Here is an 18,185-nt window from a genome sequence, read left to right as displayed (position 1 = left end):
AAATATTAACATACAGGTGAAATTATATTCCTGCATGAGTGTGGAGAAATTGTTCTATGAACAGAGGAAGTTCCTACTGTGTGCTTAGGAGTATCACCATGTGGGGGGTGAAAGGGTCGTATGCTTGAGGTTACCATATGTAGCACACGTACAGGAAATCACAAAATATTATAGCTTTGGTAACAAGAACTGCTTGTCTAAAGGAGTGTTATTTAAAAGAGTTATGTTCCTGTTTCTTAAAAAAGTCATACATCCAGTTCCAAGATTATTGAGCCCGAGGCCCGAATTCTTGAAACTTTTTTTCTCATTACCTGTAAGAGAACAGGAGTTGCATTGTTCTATCGTAGGAATATGAGAAGGCCAAGTATAACCCTTGGCTGGTATATAACTCTGAAAAGGAGTATCTAGATACCTTCCAATCCTTCCAACAGCTTAAAACTTTGAACTCCAGTTTGTGGAGAGCTGAGGGAAGAATAGAGTCAATTATCAACTGGTGTGTAGGACTGTTCTATGTTGAGAGCCTGAATTTAGCTTTGAAATCAGGCCAAGAAAGAAAATTCTTGGTGGCAGGATGGAGAACCCATCAAATGCCTGATGCCTCTTTTGGAAAATCGCAAAGCTTTAGTCCAAGGGGAGAGGTCCAAAGGCCTCCATTGAATGCTAAAGAGCTGAGACCACCAAATGGGACATTGGTTGATACGCAACCCATTATGAAAACCATCTCCATTCCAAGTCTGCCAAGTTTTAAGCATGTATAATAACAAATATGTCATGAATGTGAATCCCATGTGAAGAATACAACAACTATTCCTATGTATTATTTGAAATAAAAACGATTACCAATAGTAATATTTGGTCTCTGAAAAGGAAGCATTATATATACCTTCATTTTTCTAAAATCTTCTTTATTGAATGCCCTTTCTAGCTCTCTTGTGGCCGCAGCTAAAGCTACCTCCTTTTCCTCCCCATCTTCAATTATAGAACCTTTTGCCAGTGTTGCAGCAGCATAGCACCTGTTCCAGCATGAAAAACTACTTTAACTTACTGATTGACACAAAAAATAATTTCAAAATTAAACGAAGGAATATTGCACAATGCATCAGATATCTTCTATGATTCATAATCTAAATACCAAAAGATTTCATCTTGATACAAGTGCCTGGTAAAGTGATTACCTCTTCCTGTGTCTTTTCTGTTTTCCCTGTGAATCTACATTTTTATCATGCCTAAGAAGACCCCTGCTGCTCTTTAGTCTGCACATATTAATATCAAATTGGATATTTCTAATCTCTTTGCTCTTAAATTGTCTATCAGCTTTATCTTTATCATCTAGCTGCACCTCAGATATCAACGCAGTGCCAGTGACTTCATCAGTTCTGGAAACTCTCTCTACATCACATATTTGTATTGAACCAAGATTCGTACCCACATCATCATCTCGAGATATTGTTTCTAGGTTCTCACATTCAGCGTTTTCCTCATTGGTGCCATGATTCCCTTCAATCTGAATAAGTGCAAAGTTTTCAGCTTATAATTTAGCATATGCTCTTAACATAGATTATATCAATGTCCAAATCACTGTAAAATATTCATCGATTATTTTTACATCAACATTTATCACTTATAATACTCAATATATCTAGTTTCCTGTCATTAATTCAGAAGCTGCAGGTGGCTTCATACTTCCATCCAAATCATATATGGATGATAGGGTTCAAAGCTTGGCAAGCACAAGGTGGCAATACTACTTTGCAATAGGAGCTTACATGTCTGACAATGACTAAGACAAAAAATAACTTCCAATTCAACTATAAGGCATTCAAACTTAACTCCCATGTTCAAATGACAACAAAATTGAATAATAACAATGGTCAAAACTCAAACTTTGATGAAAAAGTTTCCTCCAGTTTGAGGTGAACGTTACCAAAGCACGACTGCAAGTACAAAATCAACTGAATAACCCAAATTCATCTGTATCAAGACAACTAAGGACACTTGACAGCCTTCAATTGAAATCATATACAGCTTGTTATTACATAATTAACTAAGAGACTGACAATTTCTAGCTTTATAAAATTGCAATGGACAATAGGATGGTTTCTAGGATCACAATAGTTATGGTGTTACACTGTCAATGAAGTGGCTGAGCATGGAGCTAGAATAATATAACAGAGTAGATAAAAAGAAAACATTGAGCTAAAGTAATTCATCCAACTACCAAAACTTAAGTCAGAAATGAAATGACATTATATTAATGTCCATGGGTAGTGTTGTTAGGTTTTCACACCATCATTTCATTGCAAATGGGGATCCCCTCTTTTTGCTTTAGCAATAGGAATATTCGTCTGAGGTGGTAGCAATTTTCAAGTCTCCCAACCTGAGAGATGAGTTTGAGCAACTTTGCCCATTTAGGAGTCAATAGCTAATCAAGTCTCGAAGTTGAAAATGAGGATCATCATCAAAGGGCAATGAATGTGAAAGAATTGACATGGGAAAGCAAGATCCAAGTCAGATTAAGGAAGGGACTAAAAAACAAGAGATTGTAAGATTCAAAATTTGAAGAAGGCTGGATAAATGATGGATGAAACTAAGCGGGTGGAGAAATCAAAAGTTTTGACATGCAAAGTAAAAGGGAAATCTTAATCCCAACAATTTAAAATCTCCACCCAAGATTAAAGGCAGCCTTAGGTGAAAATTTAAATGCCAAATCGATGGAGGATGAAGTTGACGATGAAACATTGAAATTGGTTAAAATTTTGAAGAAAAATGATGACGAGTGAAGGTGAAAAATGGATTTCAATCTTATGGCAATGACTGTTCAGCCAACTAAAAGTATAAATCAGATTGGAAATTATGGAGGACAAGCCTTGAATGTCATTTTTAAAATGAATTTTCGCTTGGATTGACAAAAAGGAGCATCCAAAGTAGAAGGTTGGAAATCTCAAAATCTTAGGATTTCTGCCCTTACAAATTCTCAAGACTCCAAAAACCTCGCCCCAAGCATAATGGCATTTCAACGAAAACAATCAACTTCAAATGGATCAAGACAATGAAAAGAAAATGTGAGGGTGCAGGTGCCATGAAATTTGAAGGAAAATTGTCCAGTCTTTGAGAGCAAAGTGGATTGAAATCAGATTGAAATGGGCTCTTGCCAACTTTAAATGCAAATCACAAAACAAGAATAACCATTGGCGGTCATGGAACAATGTTAGGAGGATTTGACAAGGAGCTTGAAGTTCATGAAAAGATCAAGTCTAATCGTAACACTAGGCAAAATCCACCCAGTGCTAGGATTTCTATTCTCCACATCCTCAAAATCATGCCGCACTCGTACCATATCATGAATTGTTTACCGCATGGGTAAATAGATTAATGCACACAGACAATGAACAAGAACAGCAGTACTCCTTTTATTATTCACATTTTCCAAGAGATTACATAATTCTTATAATGATGATTACAATGTTTTCCCACGGTGTACATATATTGTTCCAAAGAACCTTCCCGAAGGGGCCCGTTGGCTACATAATAAATAATTACCATCTACATGCTAATCTACCTGTCGGCTACAAAATCTTTACCGACGACATGAACCCGTCAACTACACAGTTTCTACCGATGACATGAATATTCATTGGAAGTCAAGGCTCCATCTCCAATTAAGGCAGGATTTCTCTATATTTGAGATCTCCAATTCCAAGATCTTAGGATTTCCGCCAGGACTCCAAAGATGATGCAATAAGTTTTGAAGTGGAAACCAAGGTCGGACTTCTCTATGAAAAGATTGAAATGAAAAGTTGATATTTGTTCCTTAAGAAAGTTGATCAAATTACAAATGGAGGACAATGTAATGATCTGAGTTAAGGTAGAATTCTCCCAAATTTAAGATTGGAAATCCCAAGATATTGGGATTTTCAACATGGTCTAGAGAAGGTTACGAGTTTTAAAATGAGAAACAATCATATGATGCCGCATTTCCTTTCAAATGAAGGCCAAACAGCATGATAATGTGAAATTATAGGGCATAATTCTTGATATTTTACAATTTCAAATCTCCAAAACTCAAAATCTCTGTCATGAAGGTTGTTGGTTCCCAAAACCACAGATTGGAAATCCAAGAGCCTGCCACTTCTCCTAATCAATTCTAGCCAACTAAAAAGAATCACCTTGATTCCCCCTTCACTTCAAGCTTGGCTACACCTAGGCGGGTAGACCTTCTCCTCAAAACTGATCACTTGGTTCAGAGCTTTTCTAAAGCGGATTTAAGCTTTGGAGTTCTCTGACTGGCAAGGTCCTTGAACTCAATTAAAATGAAGTTGAATGTTGAGTGCTTGAATTGAATGAACTATATAAGGTTTTAAAAAATGGATTTGAGGTTTGTAAGAAGGAAGTTATAGATTTTCTTACTTCAATAATAAAAAGACCAATGCCTCTGCTCATTCAAGCAATAGAGTCAACTTCAGTGAAGATTTTCACGTACAACTTTATAATGTTTTACACACTTATACTGCCAACAATTATATAATCAAGATGCAACAAATCAAATATATATGCAATCTTAAATTAGTCCAAATTGAACTTTAACTCCTCTAGTAGGGAGACGAACTGGACATAGATACGGAAACAATTGGATATTTCACAATATCTATGATGATCGAGTTTAAGATGCTAAATGACCGTGTCCACTTATTAGGCATTTAAATTGTACACAGAATTCAAAAAAAATTATAAAGGACGAATCATCTACAGTTTAATTCTCCATACCTTCAAAAATAAACAAAGGACCTTTATTATTAAAATAAAATATTAGAATTCATATTACAAAGTCATATTGAAGCTCCTTATTCCTCCTTACAATATAAATATAAAATACTTGTTTGCTTGTTCAAATGTCGAATATGTCTTTATGTCTCCAAAATCTCCTTCATATATACCCTTTTCAAAAAAGGATGTGACTTTTAACATAAAGAGACATCTTTGGAAACTAACCAAGAGTCTTTTAATTAAATTAGACTTATACATAATATAATTATATTAATCCTTATTAGCCACAGTGAAGAGATGTATTTCTTCACATTAAAATGATGCTTCCACACAATACTCTATTGTCAGAGGATGGATGTTATCCTCTTTACCCTTCACTGCATATTTCCATCTGTAATTCACTATTATGTATATATGTATTCTATAATTTATCGAACAGTGGATTTATTTAGTCCTGTATCTCGCCATACATTGTGTGTAGAGTGGATTATTATATCATCTTCCTGTTAATTTCATCAGGCCTTTTCAAGTCATCGGAATTTGTCTTTCATCAGGCATATATATTTTTTATTGCTATTTTTATATTTCAATGCTCCTTTTATTTCATGCACTTGTGTGTCTCTCTTTTGGTAAGCGACATTTCTATAGTTTCTTCTCTTCAGTGATTGCCTGTCAAGTATGGACATGTAAGATTGTGAACATTTCCGCTCCCTTGATTTCTGTTCGTTGGTTTAGAATGATTGTTGCCTATACATAGTGACAATTAAAGCTATTGCTTACTATAATATCTTTATTGCCATCATAAGCAAGAATGAGACCTTCGCACAATTGATTCTGTGTCCACCAATTCCTACCATTGGCTCCCCCTTCAATTAATGATGGGAGATCTTCTTCTGAGACACCGTTTGGACTATGGACACAGTCGATGAACGCTATTCTTTCCATTCCAGATTTCTTACGAAGGGCAAATGGCTCAATTGAGATTTCAATACAAGCATAGAGACAATTGCAAAATAGTTATGTTTGATGCATTTGGCAGATGGCATAATAATGTTGATTATACTTTTAGTTCTTATTTTGAGATTCTATTGCTCAGTCACCAGCTATCGGGAACACATCACAATATGTGTCGCTACCTGCAATTTTAATGTTTTTCATCGGGCTCAATAATGAAGATGTAAAATATCTCCATAATCAGGACATTCTTCCATAGATAACTTCAGCAATATCATTCACTTGTTTAATGAAAATTTTGGTGTAAAACAAATCTGTAGTATTCAATTTTTTGGAAACTTTTATTCTAGTGCTAATCGATCTGTTCCATCCTCCTGATTATCAAATGCTTTTGTGATGCTCACGCGGATATAAAATCCCGAGAATTAGCACTAGGATATATAGACGCTCCAGCAGTATTCCAATCCAAAGGTTGTTCACCATATTTTAATTTAATTTCTTGTCTTTGCAAATGATGCAAATATTGTTGATTTGTATCAACGCTTGGTTTATGAATTGGAATTTACTAGACATATACCAGGCAGAGTATCAAATCTCCTAAAGACGCTACTCTGTCTATTGTGCGCATGGATTGTTGTCAATTTTAATAAAGCATCGAACTTAAGCTCCTGATTGAATCTTCCAAAGTGCATGCTCCAATTTCCTTATTTAGAATGTTACAGTTCTGCACTTGACTTTGGCTAGTTACATTGGAAGTATTATTTCTGTATATATATACTTCTCTCCATTGTATTGCTTGAAACAGACGCCTTCAAAGTTTAATGACCTGTGCTTAATGATTCCAGCCATATATCTTTAAGGCTACAACAATTAGTTATGAATCTCAACCATAGATGTCTTTCTTGTTCAGGTTTTACTTTTAAGAAATTTACACAGGCTTTATTGCTATTTTTTCAATGAAACTTGACTCATGCTCATATATAAGCATTACTGATTATATGTAAGAATTCTTGGTTTGGTTGAGTGTTCAGCCCGTAGGTGAATAGGAAAGAAACATTTACTCAATGCAAAATACTATTCATTTATCAAATGCTTTCCGTACACAACAATGATATTTCATACAAAGATAATGATGCCAAAATACATAAGTGTTCACAACATTATAATGTCTGAAACGGTGCCAATGAAACGACACAACCGTGTCCGCACCAATAACTATCTAACTACCCTTTTCCCGAACAACATCATCCCCCCCAAAAAAGAAAAGTCGTCTCCTGGCGACTCAAAAAACTAACAAAATTAGGAGACAACAAAATACAAACATAGAAACAATATAGACTAGGGAGGACGTTGCGTCCCTGAAGTGCTTTGTTGTTAGTGCAACTCATAAACTTGATTCGTGCAGATGCATAAATCCTTCTGCGTCAGTGTGTTAACCTCCACTGCCTCCTTCAAGAGAAGTGTTGCGTCCATGGACTGGGCCTTAGCTGTCTGCAATTTTTGTTCGGCCGCCTGTAATCTTTGTTCAGCCTGCTCCTTATCTTGCAAGAGCGTTGCATGCTCGACTACCCGTGTTGTCTGTTGGCTAACTAGTTCAGCAACTAACTTCTCTCTAGTTTCCCTCTCAACTCTCACAGACCTCTCAGCTACAATCCTCTCCAATGCCCTATCTACCTCTACATGCCTATGAGTATAGTAGATGCTTTACCCCCACTGTCTCGTGTGCTAGCTTCTCCATAGGAATGTTGCACGGTCCCAACTCAGGCTCTGCAGCCCAATCAGCCAACATCTCCTGTGTTTCCACCGTTGGCCATCCCTTGGCCTCAAAGCAGGAGTGAAAATGCTCAGGACAGACCCCCCAAATATAGGCTCGGATCAAATGTAACTCCTTCCTACGAGTCAACGCCTGATATGCAACGATGCATCCTCTCTCATCACAACCTACATAGCTTTGGTGTATGCCTTGCATCTATCCTCATCCAACCCATAATCCTCCTTTCCCACATCGTCGATATTCCACTCCCCATCGGTATCCATCTCTGCCTCTCTTGTGGTAGCCACATCCACATCCGATGGCGCCTCCTCCTCTTCGGGCACATCCTCAGACTCTGGTACTCCCACCTCCTGTGGCTCTACTATGGCAACTGCTCTTGGGGATACCTCTCCATGCCTCGAGAACTGAATGGAGGGATTGGATATAGAAACATACCTCTGATTCTCTCTGATTTGGTATTGATAAATACTTTCATAATTATATTTTATTCCCTTAGTCATTTACTCTCTCTCCTTCCTTACATCAGTTATACTCTTCCACTTACTCTCTGTTGTTTATTATTCACTGAATTATTAACATATCTCTGCACTTTGGTTATTCATTTTCCTATGATATTTTTTCAATTATTATATCATTTTCTTCTAGTTCAATTAATGGCTTACTGTCAAATATTTTGATCTCCTTCTAGCAACTAATTATCACCTTGATATTTTCCTTCATTATTTCTTTCCTCTTATGGTTTGTTTGACTCGAATCCTTTCTATTAGAAATGTTATTAGCCCATGTCCTTCCAAATTCTGAACATTACCTTAACCGTTAAGGTTCCTATTGACGTATTGGTATTCGATCTTTTTGTTGTACCTTGCTTTTATATTTTTTTTATGGCATCTTTGGAATGTCCTTTCCCTCTCAAAATATCTGATATCTATTTTAATCGTGTTCTTCTTTGCACTGGTATTCTTTCCATATCTTGTTCGTTCTATGTATTGTTTGTGTTCATTGCTTGTCCGTTCAATGCTGGTTGTTGATATTTTTAATCTATCTGCGCTTATGTATATCGCTGAGACAACTGAATTACCTAGTCTTGCTGAATGCGAGTGTTCCTATGTTCTTGTTGCTACATGTAGATCATGGGGCATTGGCATTGTTTAGTATTTGTCTATTTCTGTCAATTCGTTGCTTCCTTCGCTCACAAAATATGCTATCAATTTGGAATGTCCCCCTTTCTTCTGATCATTGGATTTGAATGTGTTTGAAAGTGGCTTTTACTGCTGCATTTCAATACTATATCCCTCCCTTGCCATTCCATTATATTTTGTTTCCTCCTTGTGTGGTGTTGGCTGTCTGCATTGGCAGCACCTGTTAGTAATGGAATCAGTCCTTTAGATTATGTTGCATCTCCCCAAATATGAATCACGATAGTGACTAGATGATTATTAAGGAGTCATGAATCACATACATAGGCTAACTTTATTTTCCCCAATTAATATATTTTCTTTTTTCTTATATATTGTTGATTCAATAGACTCAATGGTCACGACCTTTAGTGACTAGAATTAATCAAGTTTAATTTCATTTTTAATATAATTCAATTTGTTATTAATATATATTTAATATGAATATATATTATGATGTTTAGATCTATATAATTCTTTAAATATGTATTTATATATATATATATATATATATATTATCATATTTCAAATAATATCAGGTATTATCAATAAATAATAATCTTATAATTGTCATAATCTCTTAATAGATCTATTTGCCATAAATATTGTTTCTTTTGATTTCAAAGTATTTATAGATTTATATTTTGGTTATTAAATTTCATTATTAGGGGGGTTTTACAGTCCTACCCTCCCCAAAATTGCTTGTCCTCAAGCTATCATTCTCTTTAAAAAAACCTATTGACCAAACTTTGGGATATGTTTCTTGTCAAGCTTAGTGAACTATTTTGATCATCTCTTTGATGCGAGAATTTTCCAAAATCATTTTTGTATAGTATCTTATAAATAGATGCATATTTCTTATTGATAATTTTGAGTATATATCTCTTTTTATTTTTTTTAGAATAGTTTTGAGCCCTATAGGATGGCAAGATCATGCTCTAATACCATTGTGATGTCCCCATTTTCTGATTAGGTTTGAATGCTATAACCTGCAACCATCTGTCAATACAATATCGAAAATTGTATGTAAAACATATTAGCAATGTTAGATTTAAGTAAATACTAATCTAAATACTACCCCAGCTACCTTTCCTAATCCTTCGAAAGAGATCCTTTCTCCAATCACCTAACCCTCTGGTGAGAATTTTATCTCGATTAGGTAATTGTCATAGAAAGAGCTTCTCCCTTAGGCCTCTTTGGGATCTCTGGTAACACTACTTGGTAAAGATCCCACCTCTACCAAGTCTCTAATCTCTGACATATGCATATGTTTGACCACTACAATATATATAGCCTCTAATGGATCCTCTACAGATCCCTCTTTGGATTCCAAACTGAAAATCCGACATTCAACATAGAATGCCCTCTAGTCTCTGAGATTTCCTCTAGATAAGCTTGACATTCAAAATGAATGTCCTCTATCAAAATCTTCATCATCCCTACAAGGACTATGAAGTGCTTATTGTAATTCAAATTGTGAATTCCTCTTTGATATAGAAACATACCTCTGGTTCTCTCCGATTTGGTATTGATAAATACTTTCATAATTATATTTTATTCCCTTATTCATTTACTCTCTCTCCTTCCTTACATCAGTTATACTCTTCCACTTACTCTCTGTTGTTTATTATTCACTAAATTATTAACATATCTCTGCACTTTAGTTATTCATTTTCCTGTGATAATTTTTTGAATATTATATCATCTTCTTCTTATTCAATTAATGGCTTACTGTCAAATATTTTGATCTCCTTCTAGCAGCTAATCATCACCTTGATATTTTCCTTCATTATTTCTTTTCTCTTATGGTTTGTTTGACTCAAACTCTTTCTATTAGAAATGTTATTAGCCCAAGTCCTTCCAAATTCTGAACATTACCTTAACCGTTAAGGTTCTTATTGACGTATTGGTATTCAATCTTTTTGTTGTACCTTGCTTTTTATTTTTTCTATGGCATCTTTGGAATGGCCTTTCCCTCCCAAAATATCTGAGATTTATTTTAATCGTGTTCTCCTTTCCGCTGGTATTCTTTCCATATCTTGTTCATTCTATGTATTGTTTGTGTTCGTTGCTTGTCCATTCTGTGCAGGTGGTTGATATTTTTAATCTATCTCCGCCTATGTATATCGCCGAGACAACTGAATTACCTAGTCTTGCTGAATGCGAGTGTTCCTATGTTCTTGTTGCTACATGCAGATCATGGGGCGTTGGCATTGTTTAGTCTTTGTCCGTTTCTGTCAAGTCGTTGCTTCCTCTGTTCCCTGAATATGCTATCAATTTGGAATGCCCCCTTTCTTCTAATCATTGGATTCGAATGTGTTCGAAAGTGGCTTTTACTGCTGCATTTCAATACTATATTCCTCCCTTGCCATTCCATTATTTATTTTTTCCTCCTTGTGTGGTGTTGGCTGTTTGCATTGGCAGCACCTGTTAGTAATGGAATCGGTCCCTTAGATTATGTTGCATCTCCCCGAATATGAATCACAATAGTGACTGGATGATTATTAAGGAGTCATGAATCACATACGAAGGCCAACTTTTTTTCCCCAATTAATATATTTTCTCCTTCCTTATATATTGTTGATTCAATAGATTCAATGGTCACAACCTTTAGTGACTAGAATTAATTAGGTTTATTTTCATTTTTTATATAATTCAATTTGTTATTTATATATATATTTAATATGAATATATATTATGATGTTTAGATCTATATAATTCTTTAAATATGTGTGTGTGTATATATATATATATAATGATAATCATATTTCAAATAATATCAAGTATTATCAATAAATAATAATCATAGTTGTCATAATCTCTTAATAAATCTATTTGCCATAAATTTTGTTTCTTTTGATTTCAAAGTATTTATAGATTTATATTTTGGTTATTAAATTTCATTGTTAGGGGGATATTACAGGTTTTCCAGCTCTCTGACATGTATCGCAGGCAACGACCCACTCCCTAGCATCATTATGCATGGTTGGCCACCATACCCCTGCTAGAAGTATCTTTTGCGCAGTTGTATCCGGCACAATGTGTCCTCCCGTTGGTCCTTCATGCGTTTGTTTCAATACCTTTGGCATTTCCTCCTCTAGAACACACCATCGCAGAATCTAGTCGGGTCCCATTTTATACAGTAACCCATTGATCAACTTAAATGTCTAACTCCTTAGCACTAGTTTCCTCCTCTCGTTCGGCAACATTTCGCTAGGAAACTGTCCCGTCGAGAGATATTCCCCGCTACACGTGTACCAGGATGGCAGTACAGCAATCTGAAATAGTTGCGCGTCAAGGAAATCATCGTTGACCCCCTCCGGTGGATCTCCCGATTTTATCCTCGATAAGTGATCTGCGCTTACATGACTCTTTCCTGGCCGTACCACAATCTTGAATGTTAACTCCTACAACAGTAATAGCCATCTACTTATCCTTCCCTGAATGATTGGCTTGTTTACAAGATACAACAGTGTTTGATGGTCTACATAGAATACAAATGGCGTCGCTAGTAGATAATGTCTTAATTTTTGTACTGTGTACACCATTTTGAGTGCCTCTTGCTCTGTTGTAGTGTAATTTTTCTCTGCTTTAGATAGCAGTCTACTCGCAAAGTATACTAGATGATCCAATTTGTGGTCACCTATCTGTGCCAATGTTGCTCCAATCACGTAGTTTGATGCATCAACATGGACATGAAACTCCTTATCCCAGTTCAGATAGGCCAGGATAGATGTTGTAGCTAGTTGGGTTTTTAGTACTTCGAAGACTTCAATCTGCTCTGCATCCCATTTATACGTATCTACTTTGCAGGTTAATTTGTCTAGTGGGTAGGAAATTTCGCAAAGCCTTTAATGAACCTTCGGTAATATCCAATATGTCCAAGGAACAATTTCACCTCTATCACATCCGTGGACGATGGCATTTCCAAGATTACCCGAACTTTGTCAAGATCCATCTTCAGCCCTGCTTTGCATACTATGTGCCCTAATAGCTTTTCCTATGGTACCATGAACCTGCACTTTTTTGGGTTCACTGCCAGTCTCGCCTATCTACATCTTTTCATGTATTCTCCGAGTGCAATTATATGCTTGTCCTTCGTGCTAAAAATTGACCAATTGTCCAGGAATGCCTTAAAATTCCCTACTGACATTTTATCAAATATGTGCAATATAATTCTTTGGAATGTTGTCGAAGCATTACATAGTCTAAACGGCATCCTGTTGTAGGCATATACTACCTCTTCAACAATGAACGTTGTTTTAAGCCTATCTTCTTCAATGATGGATATTTTATTGTATCCAGAGAATCCATCCATAAATGAATAAATTTCATGCCCCACAACTTCTTCCAGAATGCTATCGGTGAATGATATCGGAAATAGATCTTTAATCATTACTGCATTTAGGCATCGAAAGTCCACGCATATTCTTATCTGAGTGGTGTCCTTCAGAGATATCACAATCGGTGATACCCACTCGCTCGTTTGCCCCCTAAAAATAATTTCTGCTTCCAGCATTCAGTCGATCTCATCAGTGATCATGTTGTCCTCCATATCTATTTTCATCTTCCTCCACATTCTTCGCTTCTTTTTCAGCCACCTCATCTTGTCCCTTCCACTACCTGTTCCCCTGCTTGCTTCTGTTTCCCTAATGGTGACAGTGAAATTTTCTCCTTTCATCTTTCAAGACTCCTTAATCTTGTGTATTTTGTTGATTCCTGTGAGACCTCCTCGATGTTTGATCTACTTGAACGGCCATTTGGAATTCCACCATCCTTTCCATACCTCACTGTCCTTCACTCTCCCTTTGTAGCAAACGTTGTAATACATGCCCTATGAACCAATGGTTTGATGTTGACTGCAAAGCTTTTCATCACTCAGTTCGGTTTTCTTTTCAGGCTCACTCTCCTGATTATGCTCACCTTCGATTGTCTTACCTTCATTTTCTTCGCTGCAAGAAACAATCCTTCACTGCTTCCTAGTGTAAATCCCTCTGCTCCATGTTGATTCATAATCCCCAACTCTTTTGGCACACTCTTTTCCCCTGCTGCACCCCTCATTCCATTCTTGACTTTCACTCCCTAAGCACTCACACCATGGCTCTTGACATTCCAGGGCAGCCTTCCATTCATCCCATTCCACCTCCTTTCTGTCACTTGTTCACCTCCTCCCACATTTACGAGGCCATCAGATCCATGAGATGCAGCAAAGCGGCGGATGATGAGGGGTTCCAGGCTGAACTCTTCAAATTTGGTGCTTCCATTCTGGCCCCTATCTCTCCATACTATTTAATAAGGTGATTTGAACTGGGTTTTCGGTTTCTTGGTTCAAGTATTTGATTTATCCAATCCATAAGACTAGTCCTACTTCTGATCCTAGGAATTATAGGACTATTATGACCGGGAATACATTTGCCAAATTATATGCTACAGCACTCAATGCTATGTTATCTAGAGAGCTTGATAGGAAGTGTTGTGAAGCTAGAGGTTAGGCTGGTTTCGAGGCTGACTACTAGACTATGGATCATATTTTCACTTTACGAGCTATTATTGAGGAGGCTAGACACAGATTGGAAAAAATTTACTATTGCTTTGTTGATTTTCTCAAGGCTTTTAATCCTGTTCCTAGCATGGCTTTATTTCAGAGGCTTCGAGAGATTGAGATTTCAGAGATGTTACTTACGACTATCATGAGACTCTATGAGACTGTTGTAGGTAGATTCAGGACTCCTAATGGTTTCTTAGTCCCGATCCGTAGCACCATTGGGGTTAAACAAGGCTGTCCTCTTTCTCCCACTTTGTTCAGGTTGTATATTGATGAGCTTGAGGACTTCCTTTTGAAGTCTTCGCTCCTTGGTGACGGTTACTACTTACACCAGGTGTTGATGTCCACTCTTCTTTATGTAGACGATGTGATTCTTCTCACTTCTCTGGAGAGTTTGTAGAGGCTTATGGATGGTTTGGCTTCCTTTTGTGTTCAGAGACAGCTAGCAGTTAATCTGGGTAAGACTCAAGTTATGATCTTTAATTGCCTTAAGACTTCTCATCCTCACTTCTTTTTTCACGGACAAGAGATTGAGATCACTTCTTCTTATATGTATCTAGGAGTCAAGTTTTCTCGGCCTCATTTCAGTATGAGATCGACTATATAGTCCAAAGTTACCAAGGGTATGGGTTCTCTTGCTATGCTTGAGAAACAGTGCTTCAAACACCATTTTTAGGATAGCTTGTCCAAGTTATCCCTCTTGTACTCCCTTGTTCAACCGACTATTCTTTATGGCTCAATGGTTTGGGAGCCTTCTCTCCTTAGTTTTGATTGGGCCTTGATCGAGCGAGTTCAAACACTACTTCTACAACACATCATCAGATGTCACAGATTCACTCCTCACAATATCATTGTTGCCGAGTTTGGTGCTCATCCCTTCAGTCTTGCAGCTATATTTGGTTTGGTTTGGTTACTTCATCGTTTGCGTGGTTTTGCAGATTCGGTTGGTGAATTTGATAGATATTCCTACCTAACATATTGTTCCTCTATTGCTATTACACGTTCCGATACTAGCTCTTGGGCTTGTTGTTGGTATGCACAGGCATCTTCTTTGTTGAGCTCGGTTGGGATTGATATTGATCATCTCCCTCCTTATCAGTTCTCTTTGAATGCCCCTGCTCATCTCCTCCCATCTAGACAAGAATTAAATGAGCATGTCAGACTTGACATTTACAAACAATATATTATTACTACTTGGACTAACCCTCATGGTGGCTTACGTCCGAGAATGGCCTTCTATGCAGAGCACTTTCTGGGGATCAGTGATGGGATTATTCTCTGTAATGACCCCTTTTTGGTCATTCACTTATTTACCCTTTTTTGTTTATTCATATGCTTTTTTTCAATATATTTTTCCTGATGATCATTACCAACATTTGCATTCAATATATATATTTTTTTTTTTTTTTTTTTTTTTTTTTTTTTTTTTAATTCTAAGAGTCACATCTTTTCAATATAATAATTATATTATAATAATATAATTATATTAATTATTTATTGTTCACAAAGGAGTTCATTCCAATAACGTGATGGAGGCCTTGGCTATTAAGGTGGCTATGGAGCGGGCTTACTCTCTAGGTTGGAGAAAAATGGTGTGTGAATCGGATTCTCAGATTGTTGTGGATATGATAAATAACCTGAGTGTGGATGACTCTAACTAGCAAATTGCCTCTATTGTTAGAGATATTCTTCACTTGAGTAGCTTTTTGGATTGGATCTCCGTTTATCATATTCCTAGGGAATGGAATGGAGTTGTTGATGTCTTGGCAAAATGGGCGTCAGAGAAAAGAGTTGGTTGGGATATTTCAGCTAGGGATGATCTTCCTGCTGATTATGTTGGGACTTTTGAGCAATTAGTGGAAAAGGATAAGATTTAATTGTTCTTGAGTTTGTCTCTTGGTTGTCTGGGCCTGAGGCCTTATGTAATTTGGATTTGACTAAATAAATTTTTACCCCTTTTTCCAAAAAAAAAAAAAAAAAAATTATTTATTTATATTAAATTTAATATTTATATTAATATCACAAAATATTATATATTAATTATTTATTTATATTAATATCAAAAAATATATTATATTAATATTTATATTATAATATATATTAATTTAATAATATATCAACTATATTATTAGATTATAATACTTTATTAATATAGTATGTTGCTACATATAATTATATGAAATTATTATTATTATAATACGATATGTATGATATTATTATATGATTATAATGTAATATTACTTTATAAAATATTATTATTTTAATATCATTATTAATATTAATTTATATAAAATATTTATTTATTATTTAAATTATAGGCTAAAATGGGGACATCACAATCCTCCCCTCTCGAATTTTCTTGTCCTCAAGCAATTGATCTGATCCTCATAGTCCAAATTCACCCTCTTTCCTGCATATGTATTAAACACTTGCAAAGTTCACATATTAGTAACCAATAAAAGAACGAATGAATGAAGACACAAAGTAGACATATTAATGCATGAAGACACAAAGTAGACACATTAATGCATGAAGACGCAATGCAAACACGATGTAGACACATGAATATAGGAAGACAAGAAGAAGACATGAAGCAAACACATTGATGCATGAAGACACGATGTAGACACATAGTGTACATGTTAGAATCTAGGTTACAAATTGAAATAAGAAAAAATAAATAAAGAAATGTTTTACCACCTTGATCGTGAATGCCGTGCTCCTTTCACCTGTCTTAAAATCAAAAGTTAGATTGGAAATGCATATTTTCTATAGCTAGTACTATAATAGGGGGTATAATTCCATAGCGGATGGTAGATTTAACGCAACCAATTTTCCCCCTGTGCACACACCCTACCCACTAGGAACATGCTTAATTTTGACATGGATGGAAGATTTACTGCGATTCTGAGGTTGGACACGCTCAGCTTGGGGCTCCCTCAGATCTTAAAATCCATATTAGGATTCCTGCGCCCCAATGTGACCGATTTACTCCTCCCCCTGTGCACACTCCCTACCCACTAGGAACATGCTTAATTTTGGCATGGATGGAAGATTTACTGTGGCTCTGAGTTTGGACACGCTCAGCTTGGGGCTCCGTAAGATCTTAAAATTCATATTGGGATTCCTATGCCCAACGCGACCGATGTACTCCTCACCCTGTGCACACTCCCTATCCATCATGAACTTAAGCACAAATATTTTGAATAATATATCCTTTTGAGACCCAAAAGGGATTATATCCATTTTTCTTTTAGTGTTATCTTTCACTTTAAGCAGAAAATTAGTTTAGATATGTTTCACAACATTATGCCCACATATATATAATCATGATGTACAATACATTAAAATTACGACTCCAATCATACAATTCTAAAATATAAATGTAATACAAAATTAGTGAAATTGGAGTAGTAACATCTCATAACAATTATATACACTTTACCTCATTAAATAATGAACATACCTTCGTTCTAGTTTCTCCTTAGTGGCATTATCCTTGGTACACAAAAGACACCCTTTGATTACCTTATTATATCTAGGGTCACATGATCTTCATGTTCTCTTTTACTCTTTGTCCGGGCCAAGACTTAAATCGGTCCCCCTTGGCAGTAATTAATTTTTCTTTCCAGTTCCATATGCCTCTATTCTTCTTTTTAAAACAACGATTACAGGTGTCCATTTTTTCTCCCATCCAACCCTTTGATTTATCTGTGTACCTTTAGCGCACTATCAATTAATTGCATATACTTTGCAATTCTTACATTCCTTAAACACAAATTAAAAAAAAGGAAAAAATAAGGCAAAAGAGTCTTTCAACAAAATTAGGGTTCTTGACAGATGATCAAAGTCCCCCATGTTGGAATGTGGGTCAGTAGTCCACAGCCTGAATGCTTTGCAAGCATGTCATAGGTTCAGACCACGGTCCGAGTCCCAATACCGCACTCCTCTCGGAGAGAATCCGTACAGTAAA

General features: G+C 36.1%; 1 protein-coding gene across 3 annotated transcripts in view; it reads right to left on the bottom strand.

The window, feature by feature from the left end:
• Positions 1-18,185, bottom strand: part of PMS1 (DNA mismatch repair protein) — a 274,373-nt gene that overhangs the window by 116,703 nt on the left and 139,485 nt on the right. For all 3 annotated transcript variants that reach the window (XR_016357014.1, XM_089804597.1, XM_089804596.1), the window contains exons 5-6: positions 1,176-1,504; positions 884-1,013 (exon numbers count right to left, since the gene is read on the bottom strand). Coding sequence is in view for 2 of the 3 variants with exons in the window: in XM_089804597.1 (XP_089660723.1) it covers positions 884-1,013; positions 1,176-1,504 (459 nt within the window). In the remaining variant the exon portion in view is untranslated. The remainder of the gene's footprint in view (positions 1-883; positions 1,014-1,175; positions 1,505-18,185) is intronic.

The sequence above is a fragment of the Cupressus sempervirens genome, chromosome 10 (genome assembly GCF_028749045.1).
Source record: "Cupressus sempervirens isolate cs-2001-9-10 chromosome 10, ASM2874904v1, whole genome shotgun sequence".
Classification (NCBI taxonomy): Eukaryota; Viridiplantae; Streptophyta; class Pinopsida; order Cupressales; family Cupressaceae; genus Cupressus; species Cupressus sempervirens.
Note: the sequence above shows the minus strand (reverse complement) of the source record. Positions and strands in the feature narration are given on the sequence as shown.